Source organism: Haplochromis burtoni, unplaced genomic scaffold (genome assembly GCF_018398535.1).
Source record: "Haplochromis burtoni strain Fernald_Lab_line unplaced genomic scaffold, NCSU_Asbu1 Contig_24, whole genome shotgun sequence".
Classification (NCBI taxonomy): Eukaryota; Metazoa; Chordata; class Actinopteri; order Cichliformes; family Cichlidae; genus Haplochromis; species Haplochromis burtoni.
The window spans coordinates 561,494-579,232 of NW_024582385.1; the positions used below are offsets into that span (position 1 = coordinate 561,494).

The following is a 17,739-nucleotide window of genomic DNA, read 5'->3' on the forward strand; positions in this document are numbered from 1 at the left end:
ACACATATATAAATATTTGTCATATATATTAGTAATGTGCATACATCCTTAAAGTTGTACATGTATTTATTCTTATAATTCTCACATTCCTGCCCTTATATTTGCTTGAAGCTTGTACACAAGAATCTCACTCTCATGTGCTGTACCAGTGTACCATTAATGTGACGTGACAATAAAAGTGTCACGTTGATTTGCCAGGAGGGACCACTGGTGGGTAGGCAGCAAATTTGGGGGGTTGACCAGTGCCCCCTGGTATAATAGAATATCTATTTGATGGAGACAATCAGACAGATAAAATTCTTCTTCTCTTTCTGGTCTTTCTCTTGTTCAATCACCATTATTTCATCATATTAAATATGTGCTGGAAGCAAGAAGTGATGTGAAATTACAACTTTTTAAGCTCAAGTTTCTAAATGTTCTGTTTTTCACTGTTTTTTGATTGTAGATTAAAACTAAATTAAAGCGTTTTTCATACAATCATTGGTTCTAAAACATGAACAAAGGGATCAACTCCACCTCCTGTCATGACATTAATAATTGACAGGCAAAAGTGACCAATAGGAACATGCTAAGCGCGAGCCACTTTCTTGTTGCATTCAAAGGTCATCATGGGAAAAAGAAGCTTCATAGCACATTAGTCTAAACGACATTTTTTTTTAATGTCGAACGGACATTCACAGAGAGAAAAATGTTTAGTCATTCGAATCGTTGTCTCACTTGCAGAATAAAATATGACTTTTTTTTATGGGAAAAGGAAGTCTCCGGTCTTACACCGTGGAAGTCTAGAGTGGTTTATTGAAAATAGAGCCGTTGCTGATGGTTATGGAAATACCATCCCGTTTTTTCCCACGTATCTGGAATGCAGCAATAGGCCGGCACAGGGGACAGGACAACATGGCTGCTTCTGCGGGCCGATACTACGGAGAAGGTGGCAGAGCAACGAAAAGACAGAAAACTGAAGACGGAGGAATGACAACGGTAAGTGTTTCCTTCTGACTCCGGTAGTTGGTGTTTTAGTATGCTTAAATAGGCTAGTTTTGTTTATCTAAGAAACAAATATACTTTATAGCAAAAGTAGTGCTTGTCTCACCGCTAGCTAAAATTAAGTAGCTAACTAGCGAGCCAAACCAAACAAGCCAATGGTATGGTCAGATTTCGTTTAAACAACAGTAATTGCATGTTTATTGTGTAATATGAAATACCTGTTTAATGACACGCAATTTCACTGTGTGTACAGATAGAAGACACGTTTTAGTTTCAGTGTTGCAAAAAAACTCTGTTGCAGTTTAATGTCAGTTTCTAACACAAATCCCCAGTGCAGTTATTGTTAAAGGGCTGATTGACACAGATTGGCTGTTTTTGGTTGTTTATGTCTCAGCAAACATTATCTTGCGTTTCCTTTTTTTTTTTTTTTAAATTAAAAAAATAGGAGAGCTACGATGACCCTCACAAACCGCTCCCCTCCCCGGTGGTGCATATCAGGGGTTTGGTGGACGGTGTCATGGAGGCTGACCTGGTGGAAGCCCTGCAAGAGTTTGGCACCATCAGGTAAACGCTGAACACACTTAAACTGAAGCTTCTCTATCGTGTTTGTCGCATTCAGTGGACTGAGATTGGTGCACATGTCTGATGTCAACCATACACTCCCGTATGTTCCACAGAATATTAACAACTAACAAAAAAAAGGTATTGAGCTGATTTAAATGTTGGTTCTTGTTAATCTCATATTCCCTAACTCAATTTATAATACTAGTTTAGGTTTGATAAGTTATAGGCAAAGTAAGTTTGCTTGTAACTAAATTCAAGTTGTGTAGTTTTAAAATTAATAGGCTGATTGTGCCTTTATTCATTAAACATGGTTCAGTGTGGGAACTATACATCTTTCTCTTGCTTAATGTCTAGTTTTGTGGTTATGATGCCCAAGAAGCGGCAGGCCCTGGTGGAGTATGAGGACATGAACGGCTCCTGCAATGCTGTTACTTATGCAGCAGAGAACCAGGTTTACATTGCAGGTCACCCTGCCTTCATCAACTACTCAACTAGTCAGAAGATTTCCAGACCAGGAGACTCGGATGACACTCGGAGCGTCAACAATGTTCTGCTGCTCACAATTATAAACCCCATCTATCCCATTACCACGGTAATGTAAAAACATCTTCTTATAATTTATTATTGTATATTCCCACAGATCATTCAGTGAATTCATTGTTAGATATCAGGTATCTGATAATGCTAGTCAGATAATCCATTGAAAATCCCCAAAAGGTTGATTGTGTTCATCTGGACGCAGCGTTTTCAGTGGGAGAAACGTTTGGTCACTCATCCAAGTGACTTCTTCAGTCTCAGCTGACTGCAGGTTTCCCCAATCTTATAAACACTACATTTGCATAATGACTGAAACTATCACCAATGAAGAAACAATGGGCTGGGAGGTCAGTTCCTTGATTATTAATATGCAAATTCTCATGACCATTGATCAGCAACCACTGATCAAGCTCATTGAATAACAACCACTGATCAATGGCCATGAGTCCCATTCACAGAGAGTTGGGGAATCGCTGCAATCACAGCATTGTAAGATGGCGAAAGATGTACCGTTAGGCCCCCTCCTCGATTCAGAGATCGTCTTTCCCATTTCATGTAAATGGCCTCTTTGACTCAAACCAGCGTTCCTCCCTGTCCAGGATGTTACATCCTCATCATTGAAAGAGTGTCCACTGGCCTGTAGGTGTAAGTAGACTGCAGAGTCCTGGCCTGACGAGGTAGCTCTACTGTGTTGTGCCATCCACTCCGCCAGAGATTGTTTGGTTTCCCTGATGTATAAATCATGGCAATCGTCTTGGTATTTAACAGCGTACACCATGTTACTATATTTGTGTTCGGGGACCTGATCCTTGGGGTGGACTAATTTTTTTTTGGCGCGGCGTGTTTTGGGGCTTGAAAGCCACGGAGATGCGGTGTTTAGAAAAAATGCATTTCAGCGGTTCTGATACTCCTGACACATATGGGATCACTACAGGTTTTTGCTTAGGTAACTGTTGTCCTTCTCTCCTGGATCAGCTGGAGCCGAAATCATTGAAAATGTTACAAGAAGCACACAGTGGAAAAGTCCAATTTCATGACCTGAAGTAATGGAAATCAGGGCTGTAAAATTATAAAAATATTTCTTTATTTATTAACTTCCGAGTCTGTAATCAGTGGCACCTAGAGTAAATGCAGTTAACCTTGCATTAATGTAATGTTTCTGCTCTAGATGTTGCCTCATGGTCGCTGCTGACCAGTCTACAGCTGTATATGGTAGCTGTGCTGGTTAGTTTCCTTGCCTGTATCCTACAGACCCAATCAGAACTTCACATCATTCCATCTTAAAGAATGTTAACTATCCCCAGCTTAGTGAAAACAAACATCAGAAAGAGATATGTGAAATAGTTATATTAACGTTCCTGAAATGTATTTCCAATTCTATTATTTTATATGATTCCAGCTGCTCTAATGAAAGTACTTGTTGTGCTGTGATCTATTCCTATTCCTCATTAAATACTGAGATATATGTCGTATGTTCTTATCCACCCTAAAAATACCTGTATGAGTTTTGTCTCATACATCTGGTCCTGCTTCACTGCTTATCTTTGCTGGTCTCTACAACACTCATCACTACTATCATCAGTATCTTTTCCCCTTTGATGTCGTTTAAAAAATCTAGTTTTTGACTTTGGGTAAGAGCTTTCAAAGCACTGCGTGTTTGTGTTTTAAAGATGAAATGTATGTTGTCACATAAAGTATTCTCACGATAGTGATGTATCAATCTGTGTGTGTAACCCTACAGGATGTACTCTACACTATTTGTAACAACTGTGGTCCTGTACAGAGGATTGTCATCTTCAGAAAAAACGGTGTTCAGGCCATGGTCGAATATCCTTTTAGATCATGTTCTTTTTTACTACTCCCACTCAGAAACATCAGTATGTTTCTACATGAGCATTTAAACCTTTATGCAGCCAGACCTCCCCTTAACTCACTGCTTCCACATTTGATTCGGTCCAAAGTGCCCAGAGGGCTAAAGCCTCTCTTAACGGGGCAGACATCTACTCTGGCTGTTGCACCCTAAAGATTGAATATGCCAAGGTAAGTGTCTAACTGCCCTTTGTAGCTCGACTGTTAATATCAGGTGCTTGTGAGAAGAAAATCATTTTCATCTTGCCATCCTTTCTATAGCCAGCGCGACTCAATGTCTTCAAGAATGACCAGGACACATGGGACTACACAAATCCCAACCTGAGTGGCCAAGGTAACGTGTAGCCCCTGCCTGTCCCTCCCTCTTTTTTTTTTCTTTCTCTTTTCCTCTCATGGCATTGTATGGGATGGTTAGGGTTCTCTGCCTCCAGGGGTATTGCCTTTGATCACAGACGAATGGTTTCTTTGACCATGCAGCTCAGCCCTGTCAGAGGCAGTATTCCTGCGATGCCTTCACAGTCTTCGTGCATTTTCTCGCCACACAGCAGGCACAATGTAAGGGCATGAGGAGCAACCTCCAGGGCAGCTGACATAAATTATAGGTTCGTGCATGTGAAAAGCCCATCGCACTAATCACAGCAGCATAAGCAGGCACACCATTCTTCACATAGGTTCACATTCCCTGTAGAGCATGTCACAGCTGCACAATCTCACATCTCTGCCAACTGTAATCCAGTGAACACAGCAGAGGCTGTTACACCAGTTAACCTTAAAAACATAGTGGAGATTTTGTCAGAATTAAATCAGGCTTCCTGCTTTCCAACTGAGTGTCCTTGTTGGACCTGTAGAAGGCATGTGATGATGGGTTTCAAATGTTGGCCAGACTTTACAGGCTGGAAGGTTGTTGGGTGTTAGCATTGACAGCACAGACAGTATGTGTCCTATAGGGCTGTGCGATATGACCAAAATCTCATATCCTGATATAAAACATTTATCGTGGCGACAACAGTATTTATCACAAAAATATTACATTTTCTGTCAATTCTGTGAATCTCGCTCAACTCGACTTGCGTGAAGTGTTTTCAGCTCGGCGTCGTGTACCTGGAGTCGAGTGTTACATAAGTTGAAACGGACGCAATTTTTCTTTGAGTATTTATTACACGGCGTGCTGCAGGGAAAAGCCTGTTCTAAGGTTTGTTTTTTTAGCACCTGACGGCTCTTTTTTGCTTCTCATCCGTAAACACTCTGCATACTATTTCACGTGATTCACTGTATTTTGAAAAATCTCAACAGGATCTTCAGCTTTATTGAGAAAGGTTTATGTAGAAAATAAGCAAGCGGACGGCAGAGCCATGCGATGGTTTTACCGTTGTTGTTGCTGCTAACGACAACGTATAAAAACAGTCGCATGTCCGTCCGTAGCGTAGAGAAAGAGAGAACTTTAAGAAGTTCTACAGTGACCATCAAAACGATGAAAAGATATTGCCATAAACAGTTTATTTTGTGACACCACGAAACAAACGATAGCGTAAAATGAAACGATAGACGTTTTCATATCGTGATATTGAACAGTCCTAGTGTCATAGTGTGAGACTTAATTTTTTAATTAATTTTCGATGAATGGTTTTCACACGTGTCAAGTATATGATCACTTTTAACAAAAAAAACAAAGTGAAAGTTAACAATATGGAAAGTGATGTGAGCTTAAAGATGGGTTAAATGCAGATTTCATGTGTTATAATCTTGGTGGAACCCAAGATAATTAGCATTTCATGAAATAAATTAAATTAATAGTAAAGCTCCAAAGTTCAGTGTTCCTAATGTGTTTTGCGTACCTTGAGTATTGACGATATGTTAGGACCAGCTCTAGCAAAATTGGTGTAGAATGAAAATGGCTACCTTTTAGGGTAATTATATAAGATTTTTATGCTTAAACATGAGTGTTGCTGCACTGCCAAGTCTGTGACCAGTTTAATACTCTTGGCTGTTCAGATGTCACGGTAGCTGGAAAAAGACAATTCACCTTGATCACAAAGACCCTACTGCTGCTGTTTGTTCATTTGTTGTTTGTTTTTTTTAAACCTGATCACAGGCACATGCTTTACTTTGGTGCAGTTGTCTGATGGAGAATTTATATTTTTCACTAGACACTGTAAAAGGTGTAGTTACTTGTCTGACACACAGCCAGAACCACAACATGTACGTTGCAAGTTTCATACAGGTTTTTGACATCATGTCCTCGTAAGAAAGTTTTTGATATTGCATAGCTTGCACTGCCTTACGACCTAGAGGTACTCCTTGTGTCCTCACGGTGCAGAATCATACAGGCTTACCTCAACCTCTAAGCAGACACAACGGCTTCTACAGCATAACAGCAACCACAACTAATGTAAATCTGCTTTATGGCATACTGTACGTCGGACACAGTGGGGCATCAAATACTGGAACACAACCTCAACTCGGTACTCCCTTATTCCAAGCTCATCACCACCACCTGACATGGGAATCCATTTCATTTTTGATGGTGGGCAGTAGCCACCATTTTCAGATTGAGGGACAGAAATACTCGAAGGCCATGCGAACAGACACCCCGCATATCCACTACAGACTGATGTTGTAGATTGATAAGCATCTACTACCATCACTTTACCACTACAGTACATGCCATCTGCAGAGCTCCGAGGAGTCCCCACTTTGACACAACACATTGATGATGAGGGTGGGGGTCAGCTGTGTGGCCATAGCGACCACACCTCCCAACTGTTGGGATGTGCTTACCCTAACACAACCACAGGAAGCAACAAAGGAGTTTTCAGACACACTCAGCCTGACCAGGGAACAGATGACACCACATATGGGGGCGGTATACAAAAAAGAGGCCATGCTAATACTCCTCATCTCTACCTTCCTGTGCCGAACACCACATGACAACACAGCGATCCGAATATCCAAGGCAACATACAGCTGAACTGCTATGACAGCACATCATATTTCTAGTGACTTATTGTCAAGCTTTGCAAGTGGCTGACAGCTATTAAACCAAATAAACGACATCAAGTGAGTGCCATTTTTACACAAGAAGAAATATCCATGGGGGGTCCATGAAGACACAAGCATCAGACACCTATCAAGCATACAAGCACAGAGGCAAACAGATTACAGATCTTTCCCAAAGCTTTCTGCATTTATGGACTCTGGTGTTCTGTTTTGTTTTTTTTTCGTTTTTTTTTTTTGTTTTTTTCCCCTGTACCTTCCTTCCCATTCCCCTTCTCCTCTTTGTGCTATTCTTGTGTTGTTTCTGCATTGTTTTCATTTTTCCTTTTTTTCTTTTTTTTTTTTTGTTTTTTTTTTTTGCACTGGACCATAGTGATGCCTTTAACGCCTCCCGTGTGATGCAGGTTTGGCTCAGTGTGTCTGTGGACTGACAGCCCACTCAATCGGTGCATATGTCCTGCTTTATGGTCAGAGCACGGTAAGCTGGAAATGAGCCTCTAATAGCACAATTTCCAAAAACAGAGCGGCAGCAAGTCAAAACCCAACATGGACGCATGGAAGTACTTTTCTCTCTGGTGGTGGAGATGCAAGGATGGAAGGAAAGAAGAAAGAAAAGACAAGAAGAGGGAGAATGAGTTGAGGCTGGAGTCAGAGATTGGCGAGTAGCATCCTTGCTGAAGACTGCCCCCTTTCTTCTCACTGTGTCCCATGCTCCATGTATGGTGCTGTAAGTACTGAAATAAATGAATAATCTAACTTCATGGTTAACAGTTCAAAAGTATTGTGGGGAGAAATCGCGTACTGTTGATTTAAATTGGGAGATGGAGATGTCTTTTATGTAATAGTCACGTAATTCATTTTAAAGAGTACAATTATAGGTTGCTGCAGTACAACACATGAACTGAGCAGTTGTAAAGAATATTTGATCTTGACCTGTGTGTGTAGAGTTGTTTTTTAGATGAGAGATTAAAAGTTTTCACAAAACTTCACAAAGTCCAGTCGATTTCAAAGCATTTTAGACTGTAGTATGAGATAAAAATTTCAAATGTGAGTCACAAGGCAGATCTTTAACTTCTTTTTTTTAATTTTTTTTTTTTATATATATGTGAAATTTGGTTATCATGCATAATGACACAACAACATGGGAGATGGTTTGTAAGGATGTAATGGAACCAAGTTTTTCTTTTCTTTCTTTTTTTAAATCAAATAGAGAGCGAGAGATATTGATGCTTATATTTTTGGAAAATAAGACTTGACATCTGGTGACTCCTTCCAGATTTCTCAACTCGCATTGCTAGTTTTAATATTTCTGTCAGGCCAATGTAGCTGTCCAACATGGCCAACACTGTGATTGTGAAACTGTCCATGACACTAGGATTATGGGTGTGCTTGAGTGCCGTGCCAGATGTTCTGATGTTTAGGTTTAAATGCACCATTGAAAGCATTTTACATAGAGGTTCCACATGAAGACCTTCATTTGCAGCCTGTAAATAAACAAACAGGTGGCGGAAATGATTGTTTACCACGGATGATGTGCACATAGTGACAAAATTATTACTGAGAACTTGATGGTTTAGATAAGTGATTGCATAGGGAGTAAAGAAGTTCTACCCTAACCTTACAGAGAAGGTGCCTGCTAAACAGATACTGGTTTAAGAGTTTAATTTACTGAGTTTTGGTGAACTGAGCTGAAGGAAAGCCTTCTTTGAACAAAAATAAATATGTTCGTACTTTTTGTTGAAGTTAAATCAGCCGACGTCGCTGGTTTAATTTTTCACCATGTTATTAGTTTCAGTGCTTGATGTTTTTTCACTCATGTTATATCTGTGTCCTGGCTTGTAATAAATGTATACTGATATTGAAATAGTTTTCAATAAAACAGCAGGTGCTGCTCTTAGCACATTGCGTATTTTACTCTTTGATTTTCTGTTTTAATGTCTCTATTCCAAACAACTGAGCATGTGATGAAATGTGTTTATACAGTGTTGCCAGATTGCTACTTTTTTTTTCATGATGTTTTATTGGATTTGACGTGTGTCATGTGTACCTGCACAGATGCTGATGGTGAAGGCAATTGGAACAATTCACAAGGTGTGTGCGCTTGTAATAGAATGGCAGATGTAAGACTTTAAAATTTGAACGCTATCTTTCAAAGTCACTGTGGAAAAAGAAAATCTCCATTATGTCACCTGTAAAACCTGCTGACTGTTTGAACACTTTTTAAAGATTTCAGGCCCTTCAGTTGCATGCCATTCACAAACATGTCCCTTAGCATGTTGTAGCCCATGCAAGGTACCTTTGAGACACGTGGTAAAGAAGCTGTTTGATGGGCAACTTTTTTTTTTTTTTAAATCTATTATAGATCCCAATGCCAATCCTAACAAACGGCAGAGGCAGCCTGCTCTTCTGGGCGATCACCCACCTGATTATGGTAAACATCGCATAATCAAATTAGTGTGACATGTAGAAAAACGGACACTGCTCAAAATCTGTTACAATTATGGTTTTTTTTGTTTTGCTTGTTTGTTTTTGGTTTTTTTTCCCCATCTTAAGGTGGACCACAGGGAGGGTATCATGGCTACAACGATGACAGCTATGGCCCCCCTCCTCCCCATCGCATGGGGCAAGGCATGGGTGGGCGTGGTCGGGGTAACCAGCGCTACGGTCCTGGATATGGACCGCCACCGCCCGAGTACGGTCCTCACGCTGACTCTCCAGTTCTTATGGTATATGGCCTGGAGCCCTCTAAGATCAATGCTGACAAGGTCTTCAACATCTTTTGCCTGTATGGCAATGTAGAGAGGGTAAGTGAAAGCTGACTGAAGCATCAAGTCATTGTTTTGCTGTTAGACCCCATAAGTGAAGGACATTTATAATATTTTGCCATCTTTCCAACAACTGAAAGGGGCGCAAAGAAGATTTGCAGACACGTGAAAGCTTAGCACGCGATACTAACTTGTCAGCTATTTTGGTCGTGTATTAATCTTGAAACATTTCTTGAATATGATCACTTGAGAACAAGGCGATGCAGAATTTTGAAACTGATATATAAACTGATATATCCTTCTAGCTGTATCTGCTAGGAGGCCAAGGGGTAGCACTGAATGCTGCCAGTGTTTTGTTTTTTCCACTGAGGGTCAAATTCCAGTTTCCTCAGATGATCTTTTTTGGATAAAGCTTTCATTTCTCTGATGGTAGGTAACACCTTACCTGCTAAGAGGGACAGATCGCTTGTTATCCAAAGCCAGCCAGCTGACTAGTCTTTTTGTGCTTGATTGCTAACATTGCTAACAATAGCAAAAAAAAAAAGCCTGTTGGTTGTTGATGTTAGTGGGCTCCATTTCTGAGCTACTATGTGATGGTGTAACTTACTGTTGATGCCGGAAGTGGGAGAAAGACAAGTCCATCCTTCAGACAATCTGAAGGTCTTTTTCGTTTGTTTTGAAAGGAGGTGTCGGCACAAAAGTCATCATAAAAAGTTCATGTTTAAATACTGTGTGTACTGCTGGGTAATATTGTTTTGGTCTATTTTTCTTTCAGGTCAAGTTCATGAAGAGTAAACCTGGAGCAGCAATGGTGGAGATGGGAGACTGTTACTCTGTGGACAGGGCCATTACTCATCTGAACAATAACTTCCTTTTTGGACAGAAACTCAATGTTTGGTAAGAACAGCTCTCTAAAACAATTTAGAAACATCAGCACAGACTTTTAGAGATAAATTTCTCCCTTAAAAATAAACAACAGATGCAAGACCTCTGGCCTTATTTCTTTCAGTGTGTCCAAGCAACAGGCTATAGTGCCCGGACAGTGCTACCAGTTAGAGGACAACACAAGCAGCTTTAAAGATTTCCATGGATCACGCAACAACCGCTTCACCTCACCAGAGCAGGCGGCTAAAAACCGAATCCAGCATCCGAGCAACGTCTTACACTTCTTTAATGCACAACCCGACATCTCTGCTGAGATCTTTAATCAGGTAAAAAAAAAAAAAAAAAAAGCAACAAAGGTTGCTATCTGTGATGGCCAAAAGCATCCATCCAGTGTTGCCAACTTAGCGAGTTTTCAGACCCCTTAGCGACTTTTTTCTAAAAAGCGACAGGCGACAAATCTAGCGACTTTTTCTGGTGTTATTGGAGACTTATGACGACTTTTTCACGTGAAAGCACGTATCACTCTTACTCTCAACAAGCAGCGGGTGCTGCCGTGGGCACCTCGCCCGTGTGAAAATGCTCACAAGCGGCAGGTAGTCCTCACGCAGCAGTTGCCCCGAGCTGATGTCAGAGTAGGAGATATTCCCCTATAAAAATGTTCTTTTACTGTTACTTTTTGTGGATCAGAAGGTTTAAAACTAGTTAAAAAGACACACACACCAAAACAGTAACTCCACCAGAGTGCCTATTTCGGGTCACTTTTGCAGGTCCAAAATCCAGATAAAGGAGGAGGGTTGGAATAATTTTTTTAGGTTTTTTTTTTTAACTCACTTTATGTCTCTTCCACAATGTTATTTCTCTCTCCTACAGTGTCTGTTACAATTACATCGGTAGGACCAATTATGCAAAAATATCATTTAGCGACTTATAGTGACTCTTAGGACAGCCAATAGCGATTTTCCTTGCTGAGGAGTTGGCAACACTGCATCCATCTCACATTTTCACTGAAACGCGTTTCTGTGCTCAGGTCTGTGATGAACTTGGAATCAAGAGGCCCACAAGTGTGAAACTTTTCACTGGAAAGAGTGAGTAATATGTTGTAAATGGTCTGTATTTGTATAGCGCTTTACTTGGTCCTAAGTACCCCAAAGCGCTTTACACTATACACAATCATCCACTCATTCACACACTGGTGATAGCAAGCTACAGTGTAGCCACAGCCGCCCTGGGGCGCACTGACAGAGGCGAGGCTGCCGGACACTGGCGCCACTGGGCCCTCTGACCACCACCAGTAGGCAACGGGTGAAGTGTCTTGCCCAAGGACACAACGACCGAGACTGTCGGAACCAGGGCTCGAACCGGCAACCTTCCGATTACAAGACGAACTCCCAACTCTTGAGCCACGATCGCCCCACACTTGTTGTCACTAAAGTTATTATCTCATTATTTGGTTGTGCTGTTGTGTACTAACTGCTTTTTAATACAGAAGTGTTATTCAGCATGGTAATGTCATGTGATTTGACAGGTGAGCGCAGTTCATCTGGCCTGCTTGAGTGGGAATCCATCAATGATGCCATGGAAGCACTAGCTATGATGAACCATTATCAGATGAAAAACCCTAGTAAGTATTTAACATGTAGATCAACAAGCCAACGTGGTTCTTGGTATGTTGTACATTTGAACCCTTAATGACATTTTCTACATTTTATGATGAAAGTTTTCTTCCGGCTTCTATATTCTAGGTGGGCCTTACCCTTATACACTGAAGCTGTGTTTCTCGACTACACACCATGCCAACTAAATCTTCCTTGAAACCATTTGTAATGTTTTCTGTCTTTGGATAGAGCATACTGCAGCTCTGTTTCACGTACCATTAAAGCTGTGTTGACAATAATTAGGATTAACGTGCTTTAGAAAATGTTACTTAAATTATAATTTTTTTTAAAATAATTTATTTTACTTTTACCATGTTCTTCAACTTGTTGTTTATTTTGTATGTTCACAACACTACGTTTGATCGCCCGCCACCTTCTGTCTTTTGGTTATTAAATAAAGCCAACAGTAACCATAATGTTGCTAATAATTTAACCAGTGTCACATAATCAGAGATTGTGTTGTATTATTTCTTCAAATCCATTCTTGAAAATAAAATGCATTCTCTCAAATCAGTTTTATTCATATTGCTCCAGTTCAAACTTACAGTGTAAAGCACCTTGAGATGACTCTAAGTCAAATACCCTACAATATTATAGAGAAAACTACAACAATCAGACTATTTCTTGTAGCCAAGCACTTGATGATATTGGGAAGGAAGAAATCCCTTTTAACAGGAAGAAACACCTGGCAGGAAGAGATCTGCTTCAGCTGGCTGGGGATTGTAGGGAGGGGATAGTTGTCATAACATCAAATATACAAGCACTTGTATAAAATGAAGAGATATGGGTATAAATTGGATTAATCCTGTTCTGTGTGTGTGGACCTGACCCAAGTGGATGATTAAAGAGTGATAGCAGTGGGAAGGAATGACTTCCTGTAATGTTCCCTCAGACAGCTAGGTTGAAGGAACCTACTGCATCTTTCTTACTGCCTGTCCTAACTGCCCTGCAGGTGGGCAAAGTTGCTACTCAGAGCTGTGTACCTGAGACCATATGAATATCCACTCTCACTGACAACAGAAAAAACAATCAGCTTTCAGCTCACAAGGATTATTTACTGACATCATTTTTGAACTTTGAGCATAGATAATATGAACATTCATTATTGTAACTTTTTATACATCTCAAGAAATAGGTATAGAAAAATATACCCTGCGATTTGTTCGATGCAAACCTATTTTTATTGTCCTTATAAAATTATTCTCCAGAGTTATTCTCCTATTAAAAATAAATAAATAAAATATATGTTGTAGAAGAATCAGTTTCCCCGTTACCACTGTGAGAGAGACGAATCTTAATGCAAAGTACATCGTTCCCACTGGAGATTTTCACTATGTGACCTCTCATCATCCCAGTGAAGCCGAGTTTGAAACTGTCACGTCTGTGCAGGAAGTGGAGTATATACATATAATATTTCTCATATGTCTCCAGCATTACAGCACCAAGACTGCCTGTCCTCTGTTAATCAAAGTAACCGCAACATAAGCCGTGTTTTCTGTCTCCCATCCCAAAACAAACCAGCTACAGTTAAACTGAGGTTTCACAGAAAAACGCGTCCGACTAGCGTCAGTATCTCCGCTACTTATGTATCTTGTCGCCAGTAAAGTAGTCCCTCTGAATTTTTCCCTTTACTAATTGTTTACAACTGTTCCGTTTCTATGTGGTCTGATTACTTTGTTGCTCAAAAGAAATTTAATATTAAAAATCTAGAAAATAAGAAACAATGGCTTTAAAGAGAAACTACGTCTCCCATAGTGCTCTGAGCCCTGGCCGCGTAGGTGTTTCCGGTGTCTTATAACATTTTACTTCCTTCCACACAGGCTGACACGAACAAACGAGAAAGAAGACGTCGTTAAGTTTTGAATGTTACCGCCAGTAGTCGGATTTTGAACTTAGTTTTTTGTTATTTTCTGTTGTAAAATCCGCGGTATGTGGCGAATGGTGTCGGAGGACTGAAGAATCGCTGCAAAACGTAGTCCGTAACGTGTAGGCCTCCGAAGAAAGTTTGGTCGAGGGCCTGTAAACAACATGTCCTCCGCCTCGCAGTCTTCCTCGAGACGGCAATGGTGCTACCTCTGCGACCTGCCCAAGATGCCTTGGGCTATGCTGTGGGAGTTCAGCGAAGCTGTATGCCGGGGTTGTGTCAACTACGACGGCGCAGACCGGATAGAACTCCTCATTGAAACTGCCAGGCAGCTGAAGAGCACTCACGGAGTTTTAGACGGCAGGTCCCCTGGTCCACAGCAGGGCAAACCCAGCTCTGCTGGGCCCCTTGAAGCGGGGCGGCATCACGGAGAGCGTGTAGACCGGGGGAGGGGTGAGTACGGGGCTTCTTCTCGCCTCCCCAATGGTCTGCACAGAGCTGAAGATGTAGCTTTGTCAGAGGGCAGCCGACAGAGCCCGAACACTCGTCGGGCTATGCCTGGGGTAGTTTCTAGTCTTCATAACACCATACCCCATGCCTTGATAGCTCAGGGGCTAGTAGCAACAGCTTCTCATGGGATTTTAACCCCATTAACAAGCACGAGAGCTGGGGCCGCTCCTATTGCCGTCTCAGCTGGCTCCATAATAAGCGACAGTGGCAGAAGACAGGCTGTGTCCCTGGGTATGGGACCTAGCACTTCTACTCTAGTGGGCATAGATCCGGCAGTGTGGAGGAACAGTGAAGTAATGGCTGAACTGAATGAGGTGGCTCGTAGTAGAGTGGAAGGCTGGCCTAACCGTCCCAAAGCAGTTCGGGATGTGCTGGTAGCTCTCAGCAGCTGTGTCCCCTTCAATGTGCGCTTCAGGAAAGACCATAATCTGATGGGGCGTGTTCTGGCCTTTGATGCTAGCGCTACTCCAGAGTTTGAGCTGAGGGTGTTCGCGGAGTATCCCTCTGGCTCTGGAATGATCTACTCAGGAGTTCCAGATCTGGTCAGGCAGATGTTCCGTGACTCCGCCAAAGATGCTGGTAAGGCAGTAAACTCTGGGCTGCGCTATGTGGAATATGAGAAACGGCAAGGCACCGGAGACTGGCGTGGGCTGTCTGAGCTGTTGAATGATGGTGTGCGTATGTTTAAAGAGCCTCCAATCCCAGAGGTTCTGCCACAGCCAGACCCAGTGCTGTCTTTGGCAGCTCCTGGACGCCCCGGACCAGCCAAGGGCACCACCAGGCGCCGAAAGGCTTCTCCAGGCTCTGAGAACGGAGAGAGTGAGGGAAGGGCCGAACACCCTGTGAGGGAGCCCTGGCCCCGGGGCACGTACTCAGGCATGGAACCTCTTCCTGGCATGGCTGTACCTCAAGAGGGCCCACCTCGTCTACACAACCAGCCTTCACCCATCTCAGCACTTATGGGAGTGGCAGATGGCCTGAGTTCCAGTCACATGGCCAGAGAGAGCCCCAGTATGTCCACAGCCCACTCCTCCTCAGCTGGGCGCCCCACCAGCAGCAGCCCCTCGACTCCCTCCACCTCAGTCTCTCAGGCAGCTGTAGGGCAGGGTCTGAGCACTGGAGGACAAAGTAACAACACAAACACTGGGGAGTCTACAAGTAGCACCCCAGGCACCCTGCTTTGCTGCACCCTCTGCAGAGAGCGCCTGGAGGACACTCACTTTGTCCAGTGTCCCTCAGTCCCGCACCACAAGTTCTGCTTCCCCTGCACCCGAGGGTTCATCCGCAGCCAAGGTCAAGGAGGAGAGGTTTACTGCCCCAGCGGAGAACGCTGCCCCCTGGCCGGATCCACTGTGCCTTGGGCCTTCATGCAGGGTGAGATCTCAACCATCCTAGCTGGAGAAGGAGATGTGACAGTAAAGAAGGAGAACGACCCTTGACCCTCCATCCTTTTGGCAGTGAATGGTGAGAAAAACCTGAGAGGAGCAGGCCTCTTTGTTTTATAGCAGAACTTTATCAGCGAGTGTTAAAGCAACTATCAAAAGCAGTTAAAAATAAATAAAAATGGCAGACAAGTGCAGGCATATGGTTTCACATGTGCTTTTATTAAATAGGGTAACTGCAGCCCAAATTGTTTAACAAATGTTGTATATAAACATTTGTTAAACAATTTGTGTGTTAATATTTCTTCAACACTATTCTAGAAATTAGAATATCTTTGGTGGTAGATGTCAGACAAGGTTTTTGTTTTGTTTTTTTGACCAATTTGGGAAAAAAAAATAATTTGTAGGTGCTAGCTTTGCCCAGCCAATTTCTCTGATGATTTCAGTGACACTGTTGAGTTACTTTCAACTCTTCCTTGTCACGAGGGGTCACTACGCCACATGCAACCCGAAAATGTATTAGTCTCTGGCTGGAATTGAACTAAGCAAATGTGTAAACTGCTACACTAGTGATTTCAGTGTTAGAAATGGCTGAAATCTCCTTATGACGACTTGATAGTTTTGCTGAAGTTGTGGCACACTCCCATCATCAGGTGCTCATATGACTTGGCCAGAGCTCAGACAGAATCAAAAGTGATGGAATAATACATGACTAAAACTTTTGACTTCTGATAAGTTGTCTTTAGATGTTAGAAGGCACCAGATTTCAGTGTTAGTGTATGTTAGGCATTAGACAACCTGATATCTCGTTGGAGATTTCATGTAATCTCATGATGCTGTGAGCAGGGCTCTGTGGGGGCACACCATCTGTGGCACAACTTTGTGTTTCTTAAAAATTCATCTACATGAGCCTTGTAATGTTTTTAGCCTCTTTGTTCTCTTTTAGAATGATATCAGATATCTTCTTGATGTTACTGTGTGAGGAGAATATTTTTGAATGTGGAGTTACCTGTATGTATTAGATGCATCTCAATATCAGGTCTGAGCTGTGGGACAAAGAATCCGTGTGTCACTCTGCTGTTTGATATTCTTACATGGCTTTCTTCTTTTTCCACAGTGGATTAAAACACAGTGAAAGCACTTACCTATAATGTCAAGCAGAGGTCCACTTTGGCTGTAGTTCATCATGTGTGCCTCCAAGAGCCAAATAACTCTGAAGCCCAGGAGGACCACTACACAAAGACCGGTAACTCGAGACAAGACTCACTCACGAGAGGAGGGAAACGTCTGAGCATCGGGGCTGCATCGTGATCGAATCAAGTCTTGACCCAATCTCTCTCCATCCTTTTAAAAAAACAAAACCCCCCCCAAAAAAAATCTATTTATTTTTTTTCCTAGTGTGGTAGAGGCCTCATTTCAAAAAGCCCAGGATTAAAAGCACACACTTTTTTTTTTTTTTTTTTTTCCCCCCCCCTAACAATGACAATCTGATCTTTTTTTGTTGTTGGTTTTTGCATCTTGTCTGACACAGATGCAGGATACTTTTTACATGGTTTGACAGAATGATGCAATTCTTTAAAAACGAATGTTCAAAAAATGTTAAAACCATTGGGTCCTTAAAGCCAAGGGGAGAAAAATGTAAACCTTACAATACATCACTTGTTATTCTCTTTATATTGTGTGTCAAAAATGTGAATTTTCTTTCAATATGGCTATGTAATTTCTATTTT

At 41.9% G+C, this 17,739-nt stretch overlaps 2 protein-coding genes across 2 annotated transcripts; both read left to right on the plus strand.

Annotated features, from left to right (window-relative positions):
* The first annotated feature begins 680 nt into the window (after nucleotides 1-680).
* Nucleotides 681-12,763, plus strand: hnrnpl (heterogeneous nuclear ribonucleoprotein L). Its single transcript, XM_005935987.3, has 14 exons — nucleotides 681-978; nucleotides 1,430-1,548; nucleotides 1,903-2,140; nucleotides 3,827-3,912; nucleotides 4,029-4,125; nucleotides 4,216-4,288; nucleotides 9,004-9,039; nucleotides 9,311-9,379; nucleotides 9,502-9,752; nucleotides 10,489-10,610; nucleotides 10,723-10,924; nucleotides 11,626-11,683; nucleotides 12,124-12,219; nucleotides 12,341-12,763. Exons 1-14 carry the CDS (start codon nucleotides 817-819, stop codon nucleotides 12,397-12,399), a joined length of 1,668 nt encoding a protein of 555 aa, XP_005936049.1. The 5' UTR covers nucleotides 681-816; the 3' UTR covers nucleotides 12,400-12,763.
* A 1,270-nt stretch (nucleotides 12,764-14,033) lies between these two features.
* On the plus strand, nucleotides 14,034-17,370 carry LOC102310378 (interferon regulatory factor 2-binding protein 1). Its single transcript, XM_005935986.3, has 2 exons — nucleotides 14,034-16,091; nucleotides 17,127-17,370. The coding sequence occupies exon 1, from the start codon at nucleotides 14,282-14,284 to the stop codon at nucleotides 16,064-16,066; it is 1,785 nt and encodes a 594-aa protein (XP_005936048.1). The 5' UTR covers nucleotides 14,034-14,281; the 3' UTR covers nucleotides 16,067-16,091; nucleotides 17,127-17,370.
* The last annotated feature ends 369 nt before the right edge of the window (nucleotides 17,371-17,739 follow it).